Source organism: Cydia pomonella, chromosome 18 (genome assembly GCF_033807575.1).
Source record: "Cydia pomonella isolate Wapato2018A chromosome 18, ilCydPomo1, whole genome shotgun sequence".
Taxonomy (NCBI): domain Eukaryota; kingdom Metazoa; phylum Arthropoda; class Insecta; order Lepidoptera; family Tortricidae; genus Cydia; species Cydia pomonella.
In genome coordinates, this window is record NC_084720.1 from 8,159,237 (window position 1) to 8,171,894 (window position 12,658).

General features: G+C 38.2%; 1 protein-coding gene across 5 annotated transcripts in view; it reads right to left on the reverse strand.

Moving 5' to 3' along the window:
- LOC133527706 (sodium channel protein 60E) overlaps nt 1-12,658 on the reverse strand; it is a 269,985-nt gene that overhangs the window by 169,103 nt on the left and 88,224 nt on the right. For all 5 annotated transcript variants that reach the window (XM_061864841.1, XM_061864840.1, XM_061864842.1 and 2 more), the window contains exon 3: nt 11,217-11,440. In XM_061864841.1, the coding sequence (XP_061720825.1) occupies nt 11,217-11,440 (224 nt within the window). The remainder of the gene's footprint in view (nt 1-11,216; nt 11,441-12,658) is intronic.

The following is a 12,658-nucleotide window of genomic DNA, read 5'->3' on the forward strand; positions in this document are numbered from 1 at the left end:
TAGCCAACGTGCCAATTTTTAACGCTACGTAGAATGAACTCCTACGCTACGCTATGGAATGTTAACGATTGGCACGTTGGTTAAGCGCCCTGTTCTTTTAAAATTTAAATGAGCCTGGACCGGATCCAACAAAAGTTAACTGCTGGACTCGGGTAATCGAATAAGAAAATTAAATTAGTTGATTGCATTACCTTCAGTTAAAATTTGCTCTTTTTTTATAATTCATTTTCATTTAGGCTTTTATTCACTTAAAATAAAACTATTTTGGAATATGTATGTTTGGTTATTAGGTATTCCTAAATTATGTTATTCTTCTGTGCACAGACTAAAATAAATATTAAGATCGTTTTTGTAAAGAGCACCTCCACAGTTTTTCTTATCTCTCCTGACAACAGACAATCTTGATGCTTCCTTAAACGTAGTACTTTCTAAACGTGATGTTTTTTGATGCTCTCAGTCTTTCAAACTCCCTACTCCCTCTTTTTAGTTTATGAAACTGGTGCAGGGACTGTATTTTTTTAGTACTTTCTCACTTTCGGCCCGATACGAACTTTAGAACTGCTAGTAATTATACTTAAGTCAATCAATTTCATCTCAAAAAGTTTCCGTACCTACAAATGTTTCACTTTATAATAAGTAGGTTAGTACCTAAGGTATTCAAAGGAGAATCAATTTACGATTCCACAGGGTTCAATATAAATACAGATCTGAATTTTATAGGAGCCATTACAAATAAATGAAACAGATACCCTCACTTAACAAACAAGTGATTTGCTCAAAATAAACGGCTGAAATTAATTTAATTTACGGCGCTGCGCCCAAGCCAGGGGCGGATTAAGAAGGCGCGGGGCCCTTAGCACAATAACTCGCGGGGCCCCCCTGGTTAAAAAAAACGGCTAACTGCGAGTCGGGCTCGCACCCCGAGGATTCAGTACCATCACAACATTTTTACAATGTTTACATTTTTTTCGACTTGTGCTGGTACTAGTTGTTATCATGTTAATTATGCAGTTTCTTTATTATCACACCAAGTTTGAGGTCTGTATTTTATAACCGTAATAGTGATACAAAAAAAAACATATAAGTAAGCTCAACCATTATAAATGATAAATACGAAACGATGATGTAATCCTGTTATCCCTCATTAGGGATATAGGGCTCGCAGAAGAATTTGCCGTTAATCGCGATCCTGAGAGGCTACTTCTCAACTGATCGCCCAAGTCCAAGCAGGGTCTCCGCTGGCAATCGATTGGCAATTTGGCAGTCGACGGTTAGGGCGGCCTCGTACCTTGAAATGTATATCTCTATTGTTGTTATACCTACTACCTATATGAAAATCGTAATTATTTGGTTTTTGTTCTAATACCGGTACTCTATACAAAAATCGTGTTCATTAAATCTGACGTTCATTGTGCTCTATCATATGACCCATAACAGGTAGACAGTCGAAATTTACACCAAGTGTGTATTTCTATTGAAGCTATAACAAATAATAAATATAAAATAAATGAGTAGTTTTTTTAAAACGAAACATCTGTATATCGTCATTTAAAATCGGGATATTTTCCATATTTATTTATTTTCATGAATTCCCGATATTGTATTATTTTTTATTTACATTTAGGCATTTAAAAAGAGCCTAATCTCAGTGAGGTTGCGTTATTTTATCAGAGTACCTTTCCTTCTATAGTAAACACCCCTATAATGGAACAGAGGGCCTACCGCGAACCACGTTCGACGTGTTACCTCTCTGTCGCACTTGTTAATTCGTACGTAAGTGTGACAGGGAGGCAATACCTCGAACGTGGTTCGCGGTAAGCCCTCTGGCACCAGTAATGGGATGGTATAGACAAATCCTGTAAAACAAGTATTTCCCGTCAGTTTTTAATCGCTGGCAACATTTTACCATAAGCAGAGGGCCTACCGCGAACCACGTTCGACGTGTTGCCTCTCTGTCGCACTTGTAAATTTGTACGTAAGCGTGACAGGGAGGCAACACGTCGAACGTGGTTCGCGGTAGGCCCTCAGGAGCTAAAAAGCTGCTTAAGTTTAATTTTTCATTGATATTTGTTAGTTCAAAAATGAATGGCGCCTTACATCCCATGACTGGAGCAAAAAACCAGTTTTAATTGGTTAATAATATTGAAACCTATTGCAGTAGCTTTCATTAAATACATAGAAAACATAAAGGCCAAATTGGACATACAACTTTTAAAGCGTAAAGCGGTAGAAATATCAAAATACTCTAAATTTTCTCTTTAATGTCCCATGATTGGTGCCGTTAACATATATTCTTTATTCTTCTAACATATATACTACTACCTTCGGTTATCGTCATGAGATCAGGTCGATCCTTGAAGGGTCGATCTCAACATAACATTGCATTGTCACCGATTTTTCTCTAGTAAGTACGCGAAATTTTAACAACAAAATATGTTGAGAAATGGTCAAAAAAATAATTTGCGAAATTTGAAAACAACACGAAAATCGCAAGTTAAATACAAGCATGTTGCGATACTGTTTAACAACATTCAATAATAATAAGTTAAATAAAAGCTTGTATAAATAGGTGAAACGTGAGTCGGACTTAAGAACAAAGCGGGTAGGATGTATCAGGGACGCAGTGGGAACTGGAAACCAATTGCCAAGTGAGTCAAAAAACGAGCCCAAAAGCTGAGTCTCACCTATTTCGCCGCTTTCCCGTGCGAAACTGATAGCAAAGCTGCAAGAATAAAATCAATGCCCTAATAGTGTGAGCGAGTCTGTACTTAGGCCGAGCTTCGTATAAGGACGGAAGCCCGTAGCGTTCTATCGCGGCGCGCATCCATGCAAAGGGTGAATTGTAGTAGAACAGAGTTTGGAATGGAACCAATGTAAACTCGACTCGCCTGCTGCTCGGCCTTCATTCTCGCTCGAAAGTACGACTCATGGGATCATTTGGTTTTCCGACCCTAATGGGATGGGATGGATTTCCGGCCCGGATGCAGGACTTAAAATTCGGCTTACGCGGAGCCCCGCTGTTTTCTTTTTATAACACTTTGACAATTAGGTTGGTTCGATTCGATCACGATCACGGCTTTGCAGCAACTCGGCATATTTTGGACTCCCGACCGGCCGGAGGAACGCGCCCTTTGGCCTCCCACTGCCGCAAAGCTGGCCATCATCCTTCCTTGCTTTCCACCAGTTTGTTATTTAACACAACTTCTTTTGTACGTCTCCGAGCTCTGCTCTTTCCTGCAGCTTAGCCTTACACAAAAGCTTTGAGAAACTCTGCACCTTCGGTTTATGTGAAACTCTGCTCCCGGTTTTTGCATAAGCCGTAAAACTCCATGCATTCCTCAACCTTACAAACTTGGTATCGTAATAAAGAAAAAAATTCCAAAATTGCCACTGACTTACGAAACAAATACATTGTAAAAAAAAATGTGATGGTACAGGATCCTCGGAGCGCAAGTTCGACATGAACTTGGTCGGTTGCGCGTGCCGAAATCACATGGTCAGGGTCGGTGCGCGGGGCCCCCCCTCGGTGCGGGGCCCTTAGCATATGCTTTTTCTGCTGTTCGGTTAATCCGCCACTGGCCCAAGCCGTATATTCCCATTGGTGCAAAAGTCGAGTTCTCTGGTATACGTCAAAATATTAAAACATTTCTTCAAAAAAAAATACACGACATCACAAGAGTTATCACTCAAATTAAAATAGGTGATTTTTGTGTCTACTTAAACTGGTTCGTTCCTTTTCCACGCCTTTAATTTGCCGCTACTCTGTAAGCTATGTGAATGTCACCCTAGATTCAGCGGAAATGACCTGTTGAGACAGTGTTGAGCGCATTTGGAATTATTTTAACGCCGTTAATCCATCACCCTGTTTCCGACCAGACTGTTTGCGAATATTTAGTACAAAATGTTGGACTGATTTGCTGTTTATTCAACCGAGGGAGAAGAGAGGAAGAGATTGTTTGTACGTTTGTATTGGGTATGTGTGATGAGACTGGTGAGGGAATAACGAGCGACGACAACATACGACATAGACAAAATGTGTAACTTCATGGAACGGTATCATCCTACTATTTAACAGCTATCAACTTTTATCTAATGTGTCCTATACCACAATCAGAGTAACTTCACCGAAATGCATTAAGCGATTACATCTTTGACATGCGGTGTGGCCTCAGGGGTGTTATAATCCCACGCATCGTGCATGACATGATACAGCATAGGTCAATTTCTGACATTGCGCATTGGTAATGCGGTATAAGTGCGACCATATCCCACCATATCATACCGTATTGAGCGTAATATGGTGCATGAGCTGTGGAACACGTTTTGGAACCGTAATTTTTCATAGATACTTAATATCTAGTAAAATAAATTCGGTGCATAGAGATTAGGTAAACAAAATTATAGAGCTATGGTTAACCTCTAACAATAAGTAACGGCTTAATGAATGCCTCTGTACAAATGATGTGTATTCTTTCCTGTTTTATGTCTATTTTTGTCAATAAATTGTTTTACTACTAATGATAGTACTATGTTTCAGAAACGATACTTCAATTATCGATTTATTTAAGTCCGTGCATTGCTTTCTCACGTATGTTATTTTTTTAATACTACGTCGGTGGCAAACAAGCATATTACGGCCTGCCCTCCTGGTGGTAAGCAGTCTCCGTAGCCTATGTATGCCTGCAACTCCAGAGGAGTTACATGCGCGTTGCCGACCCTAATAACTCTCCCTCCCCTCGTTGAGCTCTGGCAACCTTACTCACCGCCAGGAACACAACACTATGAGTAGGGTCTAGTGTTATTTGGCTGCGGTTTTCTGTAAAGGTATGTATGGACTTCGAGCGAGTAAGCACAACTTAAAAAAAATACTTTTATTGTTATTGCGTAAACATTCAAGAATATAACGTAAGATTACGCCTTAGGTTAATTAGATACTCATTATCCTCTTCGAAATATTTTCTCTCTTCTTTGTTATTCCAAAATAGTCTAACTAAAATTGTACTCCATCATAAAGGCTGAATACAAAAGAGGGCGACCGAAAAGCTATCGTTAAAAGAGTCGTCTGAAGAGGCGCAACAAGTCGCGTCAGCGTTGGCGGCTGATCAGATAAGCGGTCCTACCTCCGGTCACCTGTGGCCTGCGTCCACCAAATACCTACCTATATAATCTAATTGTGTTGTTGTTTTTAATTCTATTTATATTATCCTATATAGATAAACATGTTAAATTACATTTATTGATGCTTAATATGCAAGCTCTGACGTTGTGGAACACAATATTGAATGTCGTCATTAAGTTGACTGTATTTTATTTAAAGCCTTCAAATTGAGAAGGTATCATCAGTTTTATGTTGGCCACATATCAGGTCCAGTGATATTATACTCTGGCAAAAAGGCGCGAAATTTTTTTTTTTTACATTTGCCGCCTATTTCTTCTGACAAAGTGGGAGTGCCAGAGTATAACTACTGTGGTGTTTAAAATATTAAACAGACGCACTAGTCACCACTGGCTGGCGGGAAGAGATTAGCTGTCATGGCGCCTGAGTATTGAATGTGCTATGTGTAATGCATTGTTTTACTTACAATTGTTATTAGATTGATAAATGAAAATCTATACATCACAGTTACTTATTCCGGTTTTAACAACTTACATCTTTAGCAAAAAATCAAAAAAAGTGAAGAACGGAAGTCAATCTATAGAAAGTTCGGCTAAATTATTCGGCCGGATTATTAATTCGACTTTATTAGACGTTCATAACCATATTGTAATCAGAATATGCCTAGTGAAATAATAATCTATCTTTATCTTTATCGGCATTTTCGTAGCAGTGAACATATCGTAGCAAAAAGTCTCTTACAATTGGAATTTTTGTAACTACAACCCGCGGGAGCCGTGGATATTTCCGGGGTTCTTTTGATCTCATAAAACTTGGTATTCTTGGTATTTGTAAGCTTTCCTTCCATGTTTTGTTAAAGGGAGGTTAACATAAGTAAAAGCTATAGAATTCAATCACAGATGTAATCTTAATCTTAAGACAACTGATGTATTTGACATAATAAAGTCATATCTATCAAAATGGCGTCGTCTACATTCTAGTATGAATTAAGTATTAAAGTGACAAATAGGATCCTTCCCGACAATAAGTTATTTCAAAGACATCACTACAATGCAAGTAGTTAAGGAACAAGTGGTTTACGTTGAATTGTTGAATTTAGTTGAATTAGTTGAGTTTACGTTGAATTGTTGAGTTGAGTACAAGTGACGCATAAAAGCTTTCCGAAAGCTATCGGTAAGGAATTGGTCAGTCAATTTGAAAAAAAAATATTTAGTATCAATTTCCGTTCATGTGAAGATAAACTCTTAAACGTATATACCATATCCGTTCCATCGCGAGTAAAAAGATCTCAGCGCAGGGGTCCCTCGACAGTGTAGCAATAAGCAATCGGTCAGGCGCCGTCGCAGTGAGCGACACACGAGCGACAGCTCGGGGATAACCGGCACGCGTGACGTTGATTGCAGCTCGGACATTACAAACATGACGAATAAAACACCTCACCAACTATACTACGGTTATTAAGTTCATTTTGAATTTATGAATTTTACATTGCATAGGTATCCCATTCTAAACTAGTGTCTTTTCCTGTAGGGCTAAGATGGTCGGCTCTTTATCATTTGTCACCATGCCTGTCACGTTCTAACAAGTATGTAAGTGCAATAGTGACGGGCATAGTGACATGTGATGAAAATGGAACCAAGCTGCCACCGCTGCGCTGGTCGACTAGACAGTCTAGACACGCGGATGGGGCACTGGCAATAGTAGATTGTCAAGTTAAACACTCTACTTTTTATTCCGAATACGAGGAAAGTAATATACATGTGCATTAATAAAAACGTCTAAGTATAAACTTCGGTAGTAAATCTGTCTTGAGGGTACCTACTTTCAATTAAAAATTTAGGTAAAAATGTCGTTATTTATGAAATGGGGAGTTAATTATCAGTATGGAAATTGTACGATAAATCGATCTTAAACCCAAATTCTGATGCTTACAGTAAAAAAGAAAAAAAAACGTACTTAGAAAGTCCATTGGTCTTGAACAGAAACGTATCATTTTCTACACACTTCTCAGAACAACAACGACCGATTTTCAGAGCATGAGAAATGAAAATGTATTGTATTATATGGAATGTATTGTATGGTATAAATGTATTATATGGAACGCCGACGGAGACGCTACGCCGTGGCGAGAGTGTGAGTCACGTATAAATCGATTAGAAGAATCAAAATACTTAAATAACGTTTTTAAACTAATGTTACTTTTAAAATGTATCTCAGTTCCATTCGAAGAACTGGCCAATAAAAAAGTTTTTAGGATAAGCGAAGTTTGGCAATCGATATCCACTTGATGGTAACTTTGTACTTCAGCCTAATTGGGTTTGAGGTCGCCAATCGAATCATCTTATTTATCAACTTTAAATTAGTCCGTCGAAAATTGATAGCTACACACGAAATACAAATTTCTTAATATACCTACTTCTACTGCAAATTTTATAACAAGCGCGTATGGTATCTCGTGTTATATACGTCGAGGCCTATATGGATTTAAAAATGTGTTATTACGGTTTTGTTTTTATTTTGATACGACCTTGAAGATCGCTCACGCTGATTGGTGCACGCCAATCACCATGACGATCGTCAAGGTCGTGTCAAAACCAGTTCAAACCCATAACTAATTGAGTAAATAAGAATCGACCTCATTCAGTTGTTGCGCAGGATTTGTCCAAGGAGTAGTCAGTAGTCATAACAACTTTAATTTTTTCTCAATTCATTTGCAATTTACTCCCTACATCACAAACACTCTAAATTTTAATATAAGTATCTAAAACATAATGTACCGTTTAATTGTTCGGAAAATAGAGAATAAACGGCAACTTGAAAGTGTTCTTCGTAGATTGTTGGTTTACGAGGGGTAAAGTATCATTACATTTATAAAACTCGGGCTTATTTTCTATCTGTCAGAAAACTGACGGCCAATTCAGCAGAAGTTGGAAAACAGCCAGCAAATCGCAACCGCAGGTATAGCGAGGGCAATCGGCTGGAAAAGCTGGGCTATTGGAACCCATGCATGCGGACTCCGTAATACCGCCAGTTAGGAATCTGCACCTGCGGCTTTCAATAAAAACATTCAGTAATAAAAATATGGCATTGTTGTATGAAGTAGGTACGTATTTTTAATCCATCCGTCCATATTATCCATCGCTATCAGACGTTCCAAATCCCATTCTATATTTAAAACTCGATTAAAGGAACATTATTTATCTAAATCTTAAACCTTTTGTGTTCTCCAAACTCACGGTTGTTTTGGATAACTGACATATATATTATTTATTTATGAATTATACGAGTATGTAGTAAATAAATATAAATAAATAAATAAATGTTATAGGATATTATTACACAAATTGACTAAGTCCCACAGTAAGCTCAATAAGGCTTGTGTTGAGGGTACTTAGACAATGATATATATAATATATAAATATTTATAAATACTTAAATACATAGAAAACACCCATGACTCAGGAACATATATCCATGCTCATCACACGAATAAATGCCCTTACCAGGATTTGTACCCGGGACCATCGGCTTCGTAGGCAGGGTCACTACTCACTAGGCCAAACCAGTCGTCAGGGAGTAGTAATTTGTGTAGTGTATGATTTAGTGTATAGTGGTATTTTATTATTAATTTTGTTTTGTCTTTCATTTTGCAATTATTATTGTCTTTTGTTTTTGCGCCACCCGTACGCTTACCTATGTTCGCCGTTTCGCTATCTGAAGATTGTCTGGAAGAGATTGCTGGTTAGCGATAAGTCCGCCTGTTGTTACCGACACTGTTAGGCTCCAATGAATTCTCTGTAACTTTTATTTTGTAGTGTGCAATAAAGTATTTTATTATTATTATTACAATCCCGTTTAAGTAAATTATAAAACCAGCCCTTGCAGTATATTAAGGTTTCTACTTACTGGAGTCAGTAAAAAACAGTTAAACGGATATGTACTAAACCATGAAAATATAATCGATTTAAGTAGGTGCCCTAAACCTGCGGACATACTCGTACACATGTTTAGGATTTCATCATATGCCGATTTTCTTATATTGACGCCCGAGACAAACACATTGACAATTACCTCTATTGCCTCATATGCCAACCTGCCGTCAGTTGGATTGAAACATCAGTGGAGTAAATTGTTCGAGGAAAAAAAAATACTATGCAGTGGGCAATATGTGCGTATTCGATGTTGCAAAAATTTGTACGGAAAAAAAGAAAAAAGAGACGGAATAAATTTGCATAGATAAGTCAATCAAATAATAATGTATAACGTTATTGTATGTAAAATACGATATGAATCCATGAAGTTTTACCGAAAGTGGAGGGTGCTGTTTCTTTCTTTGCCATACTAAACTTTAGCACCGAGCTAGAAAGGTGTTCGTACCAAACTAGAGTACTAGAGAAAATGTACTCAATCCGCCTAAGCATACATTCCTGATATGCACACATTGAAACCGTCCGCAGCGTAACAGCTGGTCGTCAGTGGCACAGCCTCTATCAAATTTTTCCTTTAAGATAGGTACTAGGTACCCAAATTCTAAAGATACTTTCAAAAATAATCGGGAGTCAAATTACATGTATGAAATAAAAACTGCACCAATATTTTCTCCTAAGTCAATTGCTTCCTATTAGCAAAATACTTCATGAATGAATGATTTCTGAGTGATCGCTATTATTTCACAATAAACCATTCATAAAACAGCTTTAATACAACGGCTATAAATTCGCAATATTTCACGAATCGTATTAATGTCTCGTATAACTGCTCAAATCAAAAGACATAATTGCCGTACAAGCCGGCACACATTCTCGTAAATACCATTATTTTTTATGACGCCATCCGGTTCCCACGTGTTATTCGCTCGTCAAACTGACCCTCGCGATTCTACTTAAACAGAACCACGGGCAGTGCTATCCGATGAAGCGAGTACCACTGTACAGGGGTCAGCTAAGACTGGTGTTTCTGTAGTGGACGTAAGGGTAATGGGACACGGAAAGGTGGACTGTGGATGTGAGAATGGTACGCCGTAACGGAATCCAATAATGCGACAATGTGATTCAATGAAACCTCTTATTCTTAACAATGCACACGTATTTATACTTTATTGTCGGCGTTAAGAGTAGTTTTTCTCGGAGTTTAAGCTGGTATTGGTCGTGATAGTACTGGAACAGTTCATACAGACTCGGAATATTAAGAAGACTAATATAACATAATTTCAGATTGTTGACAGTTTATGGCCATACAAATTTCTTCTGACCAAGTTTTGGTCCGCATTTGGCAATTCAATATCACGTATCCTTAACTTTTAGCAACATTTATGACAATTTAGAACATCACTGCAAATCGCTCGCTTGGGCTGACGGACACTCCGGATTAAGCGTTTATCGTAAGCCGAAACAAAGTTAGACGCGCAACAAACGTCAGACTAAAAGCGTTCTTACTATAATTAGGCGTATTTTTGTACATTTCCCACATTTACGAGATGAATTACGAAAAATGATTTACGAGATGCATAATGCGGCCCACTTCAACCCTCATTTGAGTGGAAATGCATAGAGTTACGCAAAATATGCAAAACTCAAATAAAATCATACCCGCCTCCGGCCGGGAGTAATATTTCACGGATTATCATAAAAGGAGGCGAACAAAGAATTTTATGATTATGGACCGACAACTTTTTCAGAGTTATTATGCGCTGCTGGATTGGTAGTAACATAAAACTAGGGAGATAGTTTTACAACGGCAGTTTATGGACGGCTTTTTCGAAATAGGAAATATTGTACGGGATCGTTTGTGACAGACTGATGTAATCGGATTATTTGCGAATGGTTTAGGTCTTGATTAAGCTAAACCTTTTACATAGTTTCGTAGTAATAAATAAGTGTCCACGAATTCAAAATTCCGTATAATCCCGTATCATTTATTTTACCTTAATAGAGTACCTTTTTCCGACGGTACTAAATATTATTTACCCGTATTATTAAGTCTTTGAAAACGACTAATAGAAATCGACTCAGCGACAATTAAAAGAAGTTTGTAATACTTACATAAAATATACAATTGTATCACTCACGCTGTCAACGCAATATGAAATACTAGTACTAACCTCATCGTAAATGAAGTTGTCGATCTCCTCAAGCGGGCGTCCGTAGAGTTTGGGCGGGAAGGGTTCGTACTTGCGCGGCAACCGCGCGCCGTCCTCGACGCTAAGGCGCCGGCGCGGCATGAAGCCGAACTCGCGCACAAGCTGCGCGCCGCGCGAGCCCGCGCGTCGCGCCGATTCGCGCGTGAACGGCGTGACGGCGGCACGCGGCTCCTCGCGTCCGCCTGCTGAAACAATAAATCACATTTAAGGTTAGATTCCGATTGCGGCTGCAGCAGCATTACTGTTGGGACATTACTGCTGCGGCCATTATCACTGTCAATCCTTTGACCTTGCCGCATTGCTTTTGCAAATGAAACGTTCTGTTCAAATGTGTTGTCAAATTAATTAATGTCAAATAAAAAACAATGACATTGCTTGTTCCCTGCAGCTATAATGATCAAAAAATTAATGTTACCTTTATAATCCAGAAAATCTGCGCATAATACACCATCGACCGACCGACGCTATGCACTGTGTACGTATGTAAATAATATAGTGTAATGTTATAAAAATTCTTACCATACAATCGACCTGATTCGAAAAATGATTAAGACACGTTTAAGATCTTGGAAAGATCGATAACTAAACGACATGTCAAAATTGACGTTTATTTCGATTCCGCTGTGATCCCAATAAGATCTATCTACGATACGTTAGAAATCGTCAAAGTGACATTGGTTGCCCAAATCGAGCTGCTTCTGTCAATTATACGACATACAAACGATATCTAAATGAGAACTTATCTAAACCAGAATTTATCGTTATCGTATTTCATTCTTCAAATCGGGCCGTATGTGAAGCTGTAGGTACTCATGCAAGAGTCACCGGGAAACTAAGGCCATAAATCTTCACACAGAAACATGCTTGACAACTCGGCTTTCACGTACCTAAAAATCTGTATGTATCGAAAATCCACGGTATTTTTGATAAGCGGAGAACATTTGCTACGAGCCTTGCTTGGAACGGAGTAGTTGAGCTTTACTGTTCTTTTTATATATTTGTTTAGCTAATTGTGTCTCAGTAAGTGCTCAATCATGTTCACTAATGTATACCTACTATTCTGTAACTACCTTCTTAACTATTTACTTATATCAAGATTTGACCTTGTGGATTACTGTAATTGGCTTTATACACTTAAAATTTAAAATTGCACATGTAATTATTATAAGCTGTTGTAATCCTGAATAAATAAATAAAATTTACTATACGATGAGGTGCATTAGTCTCATGTCTACACTCATAGGTCACTTTCAGCGTTGTGCCAAAGGCCACTCATATCTATGCATTTATGCAGTTACTCGCGCACGTCGCCTTTATTCCTTCCTTTCAATGATTTCCATGCTTAAAAGTATATCGCTCAGTTAGAAGTCTAAACATTTGTGTAGTACCCTTAAAGGCTATAA